Genomic DNA, 15,898 nt, shown 5'->3' on the forward strand with positions numbered 1-15,898 from the left:
CCAACATGACACATATTCGCTTGTGACCAGGAAGTGTTTCAGCTCGCGTAGCTGACTGGCTGTCTCGGTGCAGCTGAGCTCGGAATGTTAGTTTTTCCTTTGTCAAATGGTTCCGGCTGATCTTGTTTTGAATTATTATGTTGGCGCATTCAAAACTAGAAAGCTTGTCATTTCCGACAGCATCTCGGTGCGCCAACGCCGGCTCAGAATGTCTCGTACTAACGGTGGCCAGTCCTCGCTTGTCATTAGCCTGGCAACACTCCTCCGAGATAATGGTGAGTTTTGATCCGAAGTTGGGTTCAAATAGTACACCCTGATTCTCATTTGGCATGGTAATCTAAAATATATAGATATGTAAGTACATTTGAATAAATCGGAATGTCGTAGATGAGTTGTATAATTTCAGTAGTTCAGTGAAAAACTTGTTGGAATTCAGTAAGTGCACTCCAAATATATTGATTGCCCAATTCATTTTCTGTCGAACATTAAGCCTTGAGAGATAGAGAAAGAAAGAAAGAGAGAGAGAGATAATCAAAATAACCAATATAATTACAATGAACAGTTCTGTTTCAAGACGTGGTTTTAGTAATTATTTTTATATTTACTTCTGAAATAAAAATGATGTTTTCAGCAATATAATGGTTGATGAAAATGTGCCCCCATATGGGCAGCTCAGTTGTCCACCGTCCTCCATCTGCAGGTGAGTTAGTGCTTGGCGGCAACAGTACGCTGACCCTACCAGTGACTAACTTGCAGCAACTCAACCGATTATTCGAGCAGCACTTGCTGTCTAGGAATCAGCAGCATGGTTTCCTGGCCCTACCGTCTCATCCATCTGACACTGCATCCTTGCTGCAACTGCAGTTTCTCTTTGACATAATGCAGAAGACAATCTCTCTTAAGGTGATTTTAAACTAACAACACATTAACAACTAATGGCATATTTGTCATTTGAAACCCATGTGTGTGTGTGTGTGTGCTTTATACAGCTCACCAACCCATCAGGTGCAAGATTACAGTCTTGGGTGAAGATTTTCCCTTTCAAGTCTTTAAAGTGTTTAGAGGTACTTTACTCTTTGGGGTCCTTTAATTTTCACCTGTCTGTTTCTCTACTTATGTGTTCTATTTTATTGTCACAGTTTGATTGTCAGTGCCACAATCCGAGATTGCTATTTCATCCATCTCTGTCTCAAACCTGTTGGAAGCTGTTTGTGTAAATACAATCAATAAGAACATTATTTGCCCTTCATTATCTGTTTCTATTTTTGTTTTTGATTTTCATTTACTTAGTATCACTCATTGATCTATGTTGAAAGCTATGCTGAATTAATTTAATAAAAATTCAGATTTTTATTTTATTTGAATCAAATGACGCATTTTCTATTTTTTTATTTCTCTTGGCAGCTGAAGAATGTCCCGCCGCACTGTCTCGAGGGTCTCAGAGGAGTTTATTCCCAGTTGGAGGCCTTCATCTGCTCTAAGAGCCTCAGCTCGTTAGAGGTGCTTTTTACTTAGCTGTGACTGCATCTGACAGTTCGAGCCTCTGTAACATAATGTGGGCGACTTGTTCCTTCAGGAGATCCTCTCCCTATGTGGCGGTGACCTCAGCTCTGCTCTACCATGGCTGGAGCTGCACACCCTTAACTTCAGCTACAACTTCATTGTCTGCCTTGACCAGTCTTTAGTGAGACAAATGACCAAAATGAATGACTTACCTTTCATTTTACTGACAAAATCTCTCATTACCTTTCCTGTCTTAGAGTCTCCTAAATGTCCTCAAATGTTTGGATTTAAGCCACAACAAGATTCAGGAGTGTGCAGAATTTCTAAAGGTAAGACATTAACTGTTTGCTTCCTGTTTTGAAAATGCAGTCTTTGCACTTCTTTTAATGACTTATTCTTCTTCCCTGTCAGCCTTTGAGTGAACTGGAATATTTGAATCTAGGCTACAACTGCCTTCAGAGGGCGCCAACACTTAGCATAAGCGCCACAGTCAAACTGCTCACGCTCATACTCAGGAACAATGAACTGGAGACTATTAACGGTACACAGTACATTGACCAAAACACAAACTGATTTAAATATGCTCCTAATATGTTGCGGTTTATCATTTTGGGGCATCAATAGGTGTGGAACAGTTGGCATCCCTCCAGCACTTGGACTTGGCCTATAATCTTCTTCTGGAGCATTCCCAATTGGCTCCTCTCTCCTTGCTTCACTGCCTAAACACGGTGAGAACGCAAACATGCATCTGTCCATACATGTCATACAGCAGATGGCTATTTAAACATGCCAATGTCCCGTCATTTAGTTGAACCTGGAGGGCAACCCGCTGTACTTCCAGAAGACTCATCGCACATGTGCTGTCCGACATCTCTCCCCCAAAGCTGTTGGCCTCAAAGTGGGTAAAATATTGGTGACATAAAGGAGTGCATTTGAATCCCATTCTCGTCTATTGATTTCTCACAGTTTAAACTTGATGGTGTTGCGCTCTCCTCCTCCGAGTTATCTGTAAGTTTCCGCCAGTGTAAAATGTTTGTAAAGATCTAAAGCAGGAAAGTCTAAAAGGAGAGCATTCCTTTCCCCAGGTTCTGCCAAAATCTGGACAACTGATTGTCCAGGTCCAGTTGTCCCCTCCGGCGGAGTTAGAACAAAGTCATGCAGATGTGTCGAGCGGAGCTGGGGAGCTCAGCGATAGTCTTTCAGTGAGGGAGGTGCGAGTCTCACATGCTCACAAGAAGAAGTCCAGGGTAGGATGCCGATCAAACTGTGGTAGAGTTGGCAACTGTGATATATGCTCGACAATCACCTGAAAAAAATGTATGTTGCACATCAAGGTTAAAGTGCGCCAAGCAAGTATCTCTGAACCCAGTGATACAGACTACCAGGCCGTGTCCTCCTCACAGGGTGGGTTATGAGAGATATTTTGGTTGTAATTCTTTCGATAAAACTTACTTACCTCAAAGCAGGTTATGTTTTCCGGCATGTTTATGCAATAGCTGGTTACCGAGCAGGATTTTGCATTAACTGACAAACCATTGCCACAAAACGTTTGGAGGACTTTGCCATGAGCGAGTATGGGGGGAAAACTCTTCCTTTACTCCAAATTCAGATAAATTAGGTAATATAATCAATGGGAAGAGAAGCAAGAGCACATTTTAAAAATTACAATAATCCGGAGTCTGGGTTGTACTGGAGAAAAATAAGTCAACATTGTTTTCAACGGTATTCTGATGTTAAACTGACTCAGACTTGGAAATGGAAAAGAATTACAGTAAATTGAATCATTTTATTTTCCATCTGCACGGGAGGAGACAGAGAGACTGTGGCCGCCCTGAGTCAGATGTATATTTTAAGATTTGTTAAACTGTGGTGTTGGTCTGCACTGTAATGAGTGCAAGTGTGCTTCCTTCCCAGACATTGCTCTTCCACACCAAGAGGAAATCGAGCGAATGTCCAGTTTCAGAGAGCAACTTGGTGAGGACTGGCTACGGTACCAGCACCACCTGGATGTGGATGTCACGCCGCCTCCTACCAAGACTGTTCAGGGCATGGAAACACTGTCCAGCAGCCTTGTCATACCATTTTCTCTATCTTCTGAGATTCTCCCTCCACCACTTATCTCATCTGAGGCAAAGGTGCCAATGCCCAAGTCAGACGCTGAACAAGAGACAGAGTCCACGTTGCAGTGGCCAAGTCAGAGCCCTGCGCACACCGAGTCTACTTTGGAAGACACTGTGGTGGATGGTCTGGTGGCAGTCCAGTCCCACAATTCAATGAGGGATGATAGTGGCATTTCTAAGGAAGCAGAACAAGAAGGAGACCTGGGAGGTAGTTATGACAAAAACAAAATACATGCTTGACATACTGTTATCAAATATCACATTATGGTGTGTTTTTGAGTGCAGTGGACCAATGCCTGCCGCTCCTGGTGGGAGTCTTACCTGACGATGAAGATGAAAAGAGTGGGGATGACAATAGGAAGGAGGTATTTCTGCGTATCAAATTGAGGCATTTGCTTGAGGTAGATGTGCAGTCAGGACAGGAGCGACGTTGTCTTGAGCTTGACTGCCTGACCAGCGTCGATGCCACGCAGGCAGCTTGGACCCACAGGGTGAAGTCACTTTTCTGCCTGTTTTATGTGATTCGACATTGTGCTTACCTGGAGAATAAATGAACACATAAACACACACACAGATCATATTTATTTGTTTGTTTTATGTATTTATTTTTATAGGATACCAAAGGAATATTTCCAGCTGTAGAGATCAAATTTAATTATATCATGAAGGAAAAGAGGCGGCGATGTTACGTCCTTCTGGATGATGACTCAAAGCAGGCCCTGAAGGTTGTGAACACGTTCATGCAGCTCAATGATAATGTTACAGACAAAGGGCAACATTTGGGTTGAGACTAGTGCCCATGACCAAAGTGTTTTATTTGTGTTCTTGTACGTTTTTATTTATTTATTTTCACCAGGATCTCATTGATGTGCTCTCACCTGTGGTAGAGGCCAACCGCCGCCATGGCGCAGGGCTTCTTCCAGGCAATGTTCATTTACAGTGCCTTCGTTGCGGGTCAGAGTTCATGGAAGCTGGAGTTCAAGCGAGGACTACAAGATCTATGATGCTGCCTGAGGGCTGCGATGAGCAGGATGGCAAAGAGTTGCTGGAATGTGATGAAGGTGACAAAGGTGAACAAGCTAAATCATGCAGAGGCTGTGAGTCAGTCCTTAAAAACACTCCCCTGTCAAAACAAATGGATGGTGGTTCATCATATGTTTGTAGTGCAACATGGAAATATCGGGCTAGTTTAAAGCTGTGGTGTCTTCATGGCTGTGTTGTCCACATACAGAAATGAGTATTGTCCATGCAGTTATTTTCTGCTCAATCTTTTTTTTAACCTTCATAATCAACTGCTAGCAGGTTACATTCAGCCAGCAGCCAGCCTATGTGTGTTTTGACCACGGTTCACGTGAAAGACCTGCGCTGGCATTCACACTCTACATTGTTCTTTCGAGGTTTTGAAGATTCTTCATCACCAGGTGGTACTAGTATGGGTGAAAATTCTGTACATTGCCTGAAGCAATGTGAATGGTTGTTGGCCTGTACTGGATGTGCCCTCTCAGTCATTTGGGTGAAGACCAGGCTCTTCTCTCACCTAGGGAAGTCGAGTGGTCTGTAAAGAGGATGGATGATATCATAGCATATTTTTATAGGCAATCTTATTTTGTATGCTGTCAATACTGTCCATAAAAAGAGTGAATAATTGACCATTAATGCTGCCAAAACAGCATTTTTTTAGGATTTCTGCCGGCACCTGTTCTCCCTGTATTTGTGTGTGTGTTTGTGCTTCTCTTCGGTTCCTGTAGTTTCCTGCCAGTGTCCAAATCATGTCTGTAAGGTTCAACAGATAATGCAGATTTTTTCGAAGGTGTTCATATGTATTTGAGAATGTTTTCCTGTCTCTCTGTCATGCCTGTAAAATATAATTTTTCCCGTCTCTCCTGGAACCTTATAATGCGATACAATATAAGTAGATTTTAAACGATGTTTCCACCATTTTGTAAATATTTTTTTCAGGCAACTGTGATAACTGCCCAGAATGTGGAAGTGACCACTTGATCCAGCTAATTGGCCAGCCATTCCCTTACAGCAGTACACCAATCCAATGCGCATCAACGGCAGGCATTACAGACATCAAGGTGTCATTCTTAAGTGGAAGATTATCTCGTCTCTGAATACACTTTCAAAAATAGTCACCTGAAATGTCACACTCTTCAACAGGAAATCCCTTGCATTAGTGATAATCTGGTGGAAACTGCCACTCGTGCCAGCACAGCGGACCCCACGCTTTACGTTGGGGAGACCGGGTCTGACTCATTCTCCCTGTCCTTCAATGCTGACTGCCAAAGCAAAGAGGATTTGGCTGGCAGCTACAGCTACGCTACCATCTCTGCTACACCACTTGGATTCCAGCCTTCGGGAAGAGATAACTCCGTTGGTGTGTGATGGCTTTATTATACCATGACTCCAACTGTATTGTAATTTATGACACCTTGCAAGAGGATTCGGCTGTTGTTAAAATTGTTGTGCAAAGCTTGTTAGCAAACCTGTTCCTAAATGTGTTATTTATTTGGGTGCGTCTGTGTAAGCTCTCAGTCGTACAGGAGTGGTCCATCGATGAGAAGGTTCCTTCAGCCGTCGTCTGTACAAATTTGAAGGTTTCGGACGTTTCGCCTCCTATCCAAGAGGCTTCGTCAGCGAACTAAAGTCTGACTGGTCGTATCGGCCCTATTTATATATCCCTAATGTCCAGACATGGCGGCGCCGGACACAGCTATGACAGGTCCCACTCTCAGGTTGGGGGGAGCAGAGGACCACTCCCTGTGGCCCCACTGATTGTTCCTACATTCCTGACTAACGACTGGCCTATTTGCCCCACTCCCACCGGTATCACCTCATCAGCATTACGAACAGGTTAGGCAACATTCGTAATGCTGATGAGGTGATACCGGTGGGAGTATCACGGTACCAAGCCCGGATGAATACAGAGGGTTGTGTCAGGAAGGGCCTCCGACGTAAAAAAAATTGCCAAAACAAATGTGCGAATCAAGCCTCTGAATCCCATACCGGATCGGTCGAGGCCCGAGTTAACAACGGTCACCATTGGTACTGTTGACCATCAGGGTGCAAGTGGAAAATTGACTACTGTTAGTCAAAGAAGGAGAGGGGGGAGGTGTGCCCGGAGGAAGAGAGAGAAATGGAACTCCAAGAGTATAGAATTAAGAGTAGGAACTTTGAATGGAGGAACAATGACAGGTAAAGGTCGAGAGCTGGTTGACATGATGCAGAGAAGGAAGGTAGACATACTGTGTGTCCAGGAGACCAGGTGGAAAGGGAGCAAGGCTAGAAGCTTAGGGTCGGGGTTTAAGTTGTTCTATCATGGTGAATACAGAAAGAGAAATGGAGTTCGGGTTATCTTAAAAGAGGAGTTTGTAATGAATGTCTTAGAAGTAAAAAGAGTATCAGAATGATGAGTCTGAAGCTAGAAATTGAAGGTGTGATGTTCAATGTTGTTTGTGGGTATGCCCCACAAGTGGAATGTGAGCTGGCGGAGAAGGAGAAATTTTGGTTGGACTCTGATGGAGACATACAGAACATCCCGAGAAGTGAGAGGGTTGAACAAACAACATGGACATGTTGGCGCAGGAAACAAAGATGATGAGGAGGTGATGGGCAGGTTTGGACTCCAGATGAGGAACGCTGAAGGATTGGATTGGATTGGATTGGATTTGCCTTTATTAGTCTCGCAGTGGATAAATTTACATTTCAATGACAGATGGTGGTTGACTTTTCTAAGAGAATGGAAATGGCTATTGTGAACATAGGGTAAGCTATAAGAGTGGAGGCAGAAGTAAAGAGGTAGACTACATTTTGTGTCAATGGCGCCATCTAAAGGAAATCAGTGACTGCAAAGTAGTGGTTGGTGAGAGTGTAGCCAGACAGCATAGGTTGGTGGTGTGTAGGATGACGCTGGCAGTGAGGAAGATGAAGAAACCAAAGGCTTAAGTGAGGACAAAATGGTGGAAGTTGAAAAAGGAAGTGTTGCATGACATTTAGGAAGGAGGTAAGACAAGAACTGGGTGGGTAAGAGGTCCTTCCAGATTCCAGATTAGAGACACAGGTCGGAAAGTACTTGGTGTATCGAGTGGAAGAAAGGTAGATAAGGAGACTTGGTGGTGGAATGGGGAGGTGCAGGAGTGTATACAGAGAAAGAGGTTAGCAAAGAAGTGGGACATTGAGAGGACGGACGAGAGTAGACAGCAGTACAAGGAGATGCAGCGCACGGTTAAAGTAAAGGTGGCAAAGGCCAAACAAGAGGCCTATGATGATTTCTATGCTCGGCTGGACAGCAAGGAAGGTGAGACTGATCTTTACAGGCTGGCGAGACAGAGAGACAAAGATGATAAGGACCTGCAACAGGTTCGGGTGATTAAGGATAGAGATGGCAATGTATTAACAGGTGCCAATTGTGTGATGGCAAGATGGAAAGAGTACTTTGAAGGATTGATGAGGAAAATGAAAATGAGAAGGAACAAAGAGTAGAAAACGTGACTGTTGTGGACCAAGATGTAGCAAACATTAGCAAGGATGAAGTGAGGAGGGCGCTGAAGAGGATGAAGGGGGGGAAAGGCACTCGGGCCTGATGATTTACCAATCGAGGTATGGAAGTGTCTTGGAGAGGTGGCGGTGGTGTTCCTGACTGGGTTATTCAACAAGATCTTAGATGGTGAACAGATGCCTGAAGAATGGAGTACTCATGCCCATTTTTAAGAACAAAGAAGATGTGCAGAGTTGTACTAACTACAGAGGAATAAAGTTGTTGAGCCATACAATGAAACTATGGGAAAGAATAGTTGAAGCTAGACTAAGAGCAGAAGTGAACATTTGTGAGCAGCAGTATGGCTTCATGCCAAAAAAAGAGTACGACAGATGCAGTGTTTGCTTTAAGAATGCTGACAGAGAAGGTCAGAAGGAATTGCATTGTGTCTTTGTAGATCTGGAGAAAGCGTATAACAGGGTACCCAGAGAAGAGCTGTGGTATTGCATGAGGAAGTCTGAAGTGACGGAAAAGTATGTCAGAGCGGTGCAAGACATGTATCATGACTGTAAGACAGTTGTGAGGTGTGCTGTCGGTGTGCTGTCGGTGTGACTGAGGAATTCAAGGTGGAGGTGGGACTCCACCAGGGGTCAGCTCTGAGCCCCTTCTTGTTTGCTATGGTGATGGACAGGCTGACAGACGATGTTAGACAAAAATCTCCTTGGACCATGATGTTTGCAGATGAGATTGTTATCTGTAGCGAGAACGGGGTACAGGTGGCGGAGAAACTAGAGATGTGGAGATATGCCCTGGAAAGGAGAGGAATGAAGATCAGTCGCAGCAAGACGGAATACATGTGTGTGAATGAGAGGGATCCAAGTGCAAGAGTGATGCTACGGGGAGAAGAAATAAAGAAGGTGGAAGATTTTAAGTACTTGGGGTCAACTGTCCAGAGCAATGGAGAGTGTAGAAAAGAGGTGAAGAAGTGTGTCCAGGCAGGCTGGAGCGGCTGGAGAAAAATGTCAGGTGTCATGTGTGATAGGAGGGTTTCAGCTAAGATGAAAGGAAAAGTGTATAAAACAGTGGTGAGACAAGCCATGATGTTTGAACTAGAGACAGTGCCTCTGAAGAAAAGACAGGAAGCAGAGATGGAGGTAGCAGAGCTACAGATGTTGAGGTTTTCTTTGGGAGTGACCAGGTTGGATAGGATCAGGAATGAGTACATTAGAGGGACAACTCATATTAGAGGCTTTGGAGGGAAAGTCAGAGTGGGCAGACTGAGATGGTTTGGACATGTCCAGAGGAGAGAGAGTGACTATATCGGGAGAAGGATGCTGAGCCTTGAACTGCCAGGCAGGAGACCGAAAGGAAGACCCAAGAGGAGGTTTATGGATGTGGTCAAAGAGGACATGAAGGTAGCTGGTGTGAGAGAAGAGGATGCACAAAACCGGGATAGATGGAGGACATTGATTCGCTGTGGCGACCCCTCAAGGGAAAAGCCGAAAGGAAAAGAAGAACATTTTACTTGTGTTCCTGCTTGCTTGCTTACTACTGTGAAAAGGGGTCTCTAAAACAAAATAGCACGTGATTTGTGTATTTTTCGATGAAACCAGCCTCCAGAAGCAAATGTTGTCAGGTGTCTCTAACATTTGTTGATTTTCCACTGGAAACTTAGACCTGCTGACTGAGGCCTTTGAGGTGGTCGACCATCGGCTGAAGCTTTTCTTGGACGTCGATGTCTTTGAAGAGGAGGAGGAGCTCAGTTGTTTCCTGAAGGTGAGTAACTGTTGTGCTCAAATGCAAGTTGCACGGCTGCTTACTGAATGGCCATTGCATTTTGCCGCCAGTCATCAATTGTAAGATTTGGGGAGCCGGAAGAGTTTCCATCTCTTGTGGTTGTGTCAGACAAGAAAATCTATGTCCTTGAAGTAACACCAGTAGCCAGGTGAGAAGCTGAGCAAGAGTGAATACTTGGATCTGTGCTATTGGAAACCTTGTGTCAAAACCTTTTTTTTTCCTTGACAAAAAGAATTGTCAAGGCCCTGTACTGTTTTTTAAAAGTTCCTGCCACTGTTAAATTTAACCTCGGTCGGTATTCATTACTTCCCAGCAAAGGACAGCTGTTTGATTGGCTCCAAAAGCGTGACTGCCACCCAATCTTAGAGCTCAGCTACCTGGAGGTGGGGCTTGGCTCTCAGAGCATCCACATTGCATTTGAAGATGGGGAAGCCACGGGTGTGGCCTACACCCTCCTGGTACGGGACGGTATACGCTGCAAACACTTTTTTGGCCAGTTGACAGGTAAGAAGCTTAAGCCAAACACAAGCACGAGCGAAAAACACTTCCTGTTCAACATGTGGGAAACCCATTAAAGGACCAACTCGCATTGTTTGAGAAAGAAACTCCCTGACCCTTTCCTGCTCTTCTTGTTGGTTGTGCTACTTTTCGCTAAACACAATCTGAACATTTTTCGCTGCAGCTGTCACAATAGCATGGTCTTCTTGCCACAGAAACATACCGACATTATACCACATGTGATACGTGGCAAAGGTCTGTCTCGGCCCAACTCATCTGCTTGTGAGACTAGAAGCCGGAAGGAAAACGCTTTATTCGACTCTTGGTGCGCTAAAAAATGTCTAACATGCAATAATAGAATTCCCATTCTATCTATGATATACAGCCTGTTTGATCGGTACACTTAAACGCCAGAGAAGTCTGCCCATAATTACAGCTCCAGTTGACCAACTTCAGAGGGAAAAAACAGGGAACCAACAAATGTCCTTTACACCCCTCACCTTTTTAAAACAGCGAGATGGTTTACACTAAAAAAAGTTATGTACTATGGTAGTTACTTTGAAGAAAATACTTGTTCAGACTGTGTTCCTCCTCCTCCAGGTGAGTATCCCTTTAAATTCCTCTCTGACGTGCGTCCATTCAAATATGCCTGTGAAGCTGTGCGGTTGAAATCTGCCGCCATGCTTTTAACAGATGTCAAATAGGGTGACATGCTCCTGTTCTTAAAAGCTGCTGTGGCCGTTGTGTGTGTGTGTGTCATAGCACAGTCTTATTGGTAAAAAGTCCTTTACGTTAATTGTGTGTGATGAGCGTAGATGTATTGTTTGAAGTGAAGGACTGTCTTACTCAAATCAAATTCTTTAGCTGGCCTTTGATGCAGCTGTAGCTTTTGAGTTCTCCAAATGTTTTGAATTCGTTCCTCGTGTCATTGCTCTCTGTAGGAATTGTGCGTGAGATGGCGCATCGGTCCGACAGCAAACTGAAGTCAATCTCAACTACCAGACTCAATCCTCAGCACCATCTCTGGTATTTCTGCACATGCATCGAGATAAGACTTGTGCGCATGAGCTCCTTTTTATCCAGACACATATCTTTTTTTCCATTCCATTTTTTGGAAGACTTTATCTGTAACACGGCTCCGTTAAATTAGCTGGTAAACCGCACCTTATTTGGGAGCATGTGTCATGCACTGATACAGGCGTATGTTTTTGTACAGGTTGTTGGTCGCCACCTTTTATTTGTATGTTTTTACCCACTTATAGCAGTTCTTTTTCTTCCTCTGTAGAGGAACAAGATGATTAACATGAAAGCTTGATTGAGAAAAACGGTGTGATTTAAAAAGAATAAGACAAAGCAATCAGAAACTCTCGCTTGGTGTGTGTGTGTTGTACCTTCAAGTTTTTATTTGCTCAATGTGGCCACCATGACTGCAGGGAAAACATCAAGCCGATGTGAGAATTCCACCCCGACGCACGGATGTCACGGTTCACCATGTTGTTTGGCGCTGGAAAAGAAAAAAATAATGGTCTTGAAATGAAAATGTGCCTCGGCTCACAATGTGGCTTGCTCTGCTCTCAGCGATTGTCCTGCCAGAGCCCTCTGACCTCACCTTTTTCTTCTGCAGCAAATATCGATGTCATCCTGGGGCGCATTTGTTTGATGCTGTCTGTGCTGCCAGTCAGTGGTGGACACAGTAAGCACTTGTAAAACATGTAACAAGAGCTTAAACTAAAGGGATTTAAAGCATGTGTGCAAGCGAGAGTTTTATATTTTTCATTTTTGACATCACTTGATGATTTGGGCTTTTTAGTTTTTAAATCTCCCTGCAAACTAGGTGTAAAAACACACATCATCTCAATGAACATTGAAGTTATTAGTATATGAAGGTTTAAACTCTCAATTAATAACATTACCAGACTGTCAAGGTATGCAGAATCATTTAGCATTGAATAGTTGGATATGCTTCGTTGAGTTCCAGAAAAACATTTAACATGGAGTAGCCCAATATTCTAAATTATTATGATTTCATGACAAGTTTGGTCTTGAACATGTCATAAAATAGGCAAAAATATGATAGCATGATACGGTAAATTACATTGACTTTCTTAGCTTTTCTTCATTGACGGTTATTTTACCCCAGCACTCCACAGTACTGCATGTTCTGTACATGGTTTTGTTCTTTTCCTGCACCAGGCCTCTTGTGTGTGAAGATATCCAAGCAGATGTGGAGGGCGGCCAGCTGCAATTTTGCTACATTCTGGCTTTTTTGCTCCAAGGTTAACCACTTAAAAATCCCTTAATTCATCATTACCAATGCATGCCATGATGCCACCATTTCATGATTTGATGTCTGTGTTGGATGCCATATCGCTGGGAAATGGGCCCACAGGCAGAGGAAGTTCCATTCATTTTCGCAAGAGATGTAGGACGCCGCCCTGTCTACAGTCTTCCTCGGGCAATTTTCCACACATATGAGTGGAATTTATAGCGCTGCCATTTGAGCATGTCCAGATCTGCCCCGTTTGACTGATTCTTAACATTTCAGATACTCAATGCAAACATCAACAACATCTGCACATTCACATTTTATGTTCATGTTCAACATTTCTAAATTGTGGAAACCTCAAAAATCAAACACATGAGTGGGCTTTGACATTCACCTTCGATGTCACTAATGAATTGAAAAACAAGTACATGAAACATGGTCATATTAAAATACTTTCTCTTGCCCGCGTGCCATTCCAGAAAACAATTGGGCACCAGTGACTGTGCTGGCGACCCGAGAGACTCTGTACTTGTTGAGCGAGGATCACCAGTGGAGGAACACAAACAACCTGACGAGAGTTAACGGGACACCCGTGCCGAGCAGCGGGAGCTTCTCTCTTCTGGAGACACTGCCCATCAGCTTTGTGAGCTCAATTGACCTGTGGCCTCATGAGCAGCGGCAGATGGATGTCAAGCTCTACGACGAGGTGAGCCCCTCTCTCAATTGTTACATTGTTGGGTGCAATTGTTTTTGATTGCCGTTTCTTAATTTTATCTTGAAGACACTGAAAGAGGAGAAGACCTGGCAGGTTCGCTCTGAGAGTTCTGAGCTCCTACATGTTCTGCTGGCCTGGATCCGAACACATTGGGAGTCCATGTTTGGTGTTCGGCTACACACAACTACCCATGGCAAAGAAACTTAACAGTGGGTTTCTCTTTCGTGCTCGCTCCCTCTCTCTTTCTCTCTATGTACCTGCACCTTCAAAGTGGCAGGTAGGCCCACGTCCATCTTAGAGTCATGTGCTGTTTTGTTTTTTGTTTTTGGCTGTGAAGCAGTCAACACATGCATGTGGGAAGCCTCACACTAGCAGATGATTTATGTCCAAAAATCTTGCAATTTTCAGCATTCATTAAATAATTGCTTTATGTTTGTCTTTTATTTTTTCTACTAGAGTAAGATTGTTACTCTGTGTAAGCTCTCAGTCGTACAGGAGTGGTCCATCGGTGAAAAGGTTTCTTCAGCCATCATCTGTACTTCTTTGAAGGTGTCGGACGTTTCGCTTCTTATCCAAGAAACTTCGTCAGCAAACTAAAGTCTTACTGGTAGTTTAGGCCCTATACATATATCCCTACTGTCCAGACATGGCGGTGCCGGACTCTGCTATGGTAGGTCCCTGCTCTCAGGGTGGGGGGAGCAGAGGACTACTCCCTGCCACTCCACTGATTGTTCCTATTGTCCTGACTAACGACTGGCCTGAATGCCCCACTTCCACCGGTATCACCTCATCAGTATTTCTAATCCTATTTTGCCTAAGTAGGCTGTTGTACGAACGATCCAAATTGAACCTCACCCCACCAAACCGGTTTAATGAAGGATTTAGATGTTTTATGAAAATTGCTTCTTTTACTCCCCTTTCAAACCATCTATGTTCTTTCGCTAAGATTTTAACCTCATTATCGTCAAATGAGTGGTTGCTAGCTTTTAGGTGCATATGTACTGCCGATTGAGGCCCACTAGTATTATCCCTGTGATGTGGATAAAGTATTTTTTTTGAGAATTTGTTTAGTCTCCCCAATGTACTGCTCTTTACAATTTTCATTCTTACGATGTATTGAATAAAATACATTACCTTGTTTTTCATTTGGCAGCCTATCTTTTGGAGGCACTAATTTCTGCCTTAGTGTTTATCGGTTTGAAATAAGTAGGAATTTTGTGTTGCCAAATGACTCTTTGTAGTTTTTCAGAAACTCCTGCAATATAAGGTACTGCTACTCCTCTCCTTTTTGTGTCTTCAGAATTTTTGGTTTCATTCCCTATTCTTTCTTTCTGACATTTCTTAAATGACCACTGAGGGTACCCACAGTTTGTGAGTGCTCTCCTGATATGTTTTGACTCCTTTTCTCTACCTTCAACGCTTGTTGGTATTAGTTTAGCCCTATGCTGGAGGGTTCTGATAACTCCTAGTTTGTGTTGTAAAGGCTGGTTAGAATCGAAAAGTAAGTATTGGTCAGTGTGCGTAGCCTTCCTAAAGACTTCTGTTTTTAGCGCTCTGTCCTCTTTTATAATTACTTTACAATCCAAAAAGGCTAGTTGGTTCTCTTTAATGTCCTCACAAGTAAATTTAATGTTGATGTCTACCGAGTTGAAGTGATCTGTGAATGATTGAATTTCTTGTTTTTTAATTGTGACAAAAGTATCGTCCACATATCAGGACAGTCAGGACAATAGGAACAATCAGTGGAGTGTAAGGGAGTAGTCCTCTGCTCCCCCCAACCTGAGAGCAGGGACCTACCATAGCAGAGTCCGGCACCGCCATGTCTGGACAGTAGGGATATATATATATATATATATAGGGCCTAAACTACCAGTAAGACTTTAGTTTGCTGACGAAGTTTCTTGGATAAGAAGCGAAACGTCCAACACCTTCAGAGAAGTGCAGATGACAGCTGAAGAAACCTTTTCATCAAACTGTAGTGTATATAAATCAAAGGCATTCAAAGCAAAGGCACTTGATTGGTTTTGTTTATTCCTACAGTAAACGTTTGCTACTGGCGAGGGACATGAGCGCCCACCTTCATTGCTTGGAGTGCTGCAGTATCCAAATGTTTTCTTCCAAGGGTCAGATACAAATGAATTAAGTATGCATTGTCTACATTTATTTGTAATTTATTCAACACACCGGAAACAATCACAGTTGTTAGAGGTACACATAGGCTAGAAAGACTGATGTTAAAGCAAATTCTTGTGGATTTTTGAGAATGGCTGCTTGGGCATATGACTAGAGTTCATCCTGGACATCGGCCAGTGAGGTGTCCAGACATGTCCCACTGGCAGGAGTCTTTGAGAATGACCCAGGGCACCACGGAACAGACATTTCTGACATTGGGTTTGCGTTTGGTGGGAAATAAAGGATTTTGTGTTTTCTGTCTTGCTACTCAATATAGGTGGAAGGAATATAATGTAGAACACTCGCAATCTATTTTAAATTTTAGTCACTGATGCGCACTACAAAAA

General features: G+C 43.4%; 1 protein-coding gene across 3 annotated transcripts in view; it reads left to right on the forward strand.

Moving 5' to 3' along the window:
* Positions 1–15,808, forward strand: part of stk11ip (serine/threonine kinase 11 interacting protein) — a 15,926-nt gene extending 118 nt beyond the window's left edge. The window contains exons 1-25 of one of the 3 annotated variants that reach the window (XM_089000898.1): positions 1–275; positions 701–903; positions 990–1,064; positions 1,405–1,500; positions 1,577–1,684; positions 1,761–1,832; positions 1,915–2,044; positions 2,128–2,231; positions 2,312–2,401; positions 2,470–2,511; positions 2,589–2,750; positions 2,838–2,907; positions 3,418–3,831; positions 3,909–4,114; positions 4,238–4,348; positions 4,480–4,684; positions 5,583–5,704; positions 5,787–6,003; positions 9,779–9,879; positions 9,951–10,048; positions 10,214–10,404; positions 11,340–11,424; positions 12,592–12,674; positions 13,144–13,370; positions 13,446–15,808. The exon at positions 1–275 is cut by the window's left edge and continues 118 nt beyond it. In XM_089000898.1, coding sequence (XP_088857024.1) covers positions 107–275; positions 701–903; positions 990–1,064; positions 1,405–1,500; positions 1,577–1,684; positions 1,761–1,832; positions 1,915–2,044; positions 2,128–2,231; positions 2,312–2,401; positions 2,470–2,511; positions 2,589–2,750; positions 2,838–2,907; positions 3,418–3,831; positions 3,909–4,114; positions 4,238–4,348; positions 4,480–4,684; positions 5,583–5,704; positions 5,787–6,003; positions 9,779–9,879; positions 9,951–10,048; positions 10,214–10,404; positions 11,340–11,424; positions 12,592–12,674; positions 13,144–13,370; positions 13,446–13,586 — 3,522 coding nt within the window. In that variant the 5' untranslated portion in view covers positions 1–106 and the 3' untranslated portion in view covers positions 13,587–15,808. Of the gene's footprint in view, positions 276–700; positions 904–989; positions 1,065–1,404; positions 1,501–1,576; positions 1,685–1,760; positions 1,833–1,914; positions 2,045–2,127; positions 2,232–2,311; positions 2,402–2,469; positions 2,512–2,588; positions 2,751–2,837; positions 2,908–3,417; positions 3,832–3,908; positions 4,115–4,237; positions 4,349–4,479; positions 4,694–5,582; positions 5,705–5,786; positions 6,004–9,778; positions 9,880–9,950; positions 10,049–10,213; positions 10,405–11,339; positions 11,425–12,591; positions 12,675–13,143; positions 13,371–13,445 lie in introns of all 3 variants that reach the window. The other 2 variants (XM_089000888.1, XM_089000905.1) reach the window with 2 other exon arrangements.
* The last annotated feature ends 90 nt before the right edge of the window (positions 15,809–15,898 follow it).

This window comes from Hippocampus bargibanti, linkage group LG01 (genome assembly GCF_051943395.1).
Source record: "Hippocampus bargibanti isolate YZ-2025 linkage group LG01, ASM5194339v1, whole genome shotgun sequence".
In the NCBI taxonomy this organism is placed as follows: domain Eukaryota; kingdom Metazoa; phylum Chordata; class Actinopteri; order Syngnathiformes; family Syngnathidae; genus Hippocampus; species Hippocampus bargibanti.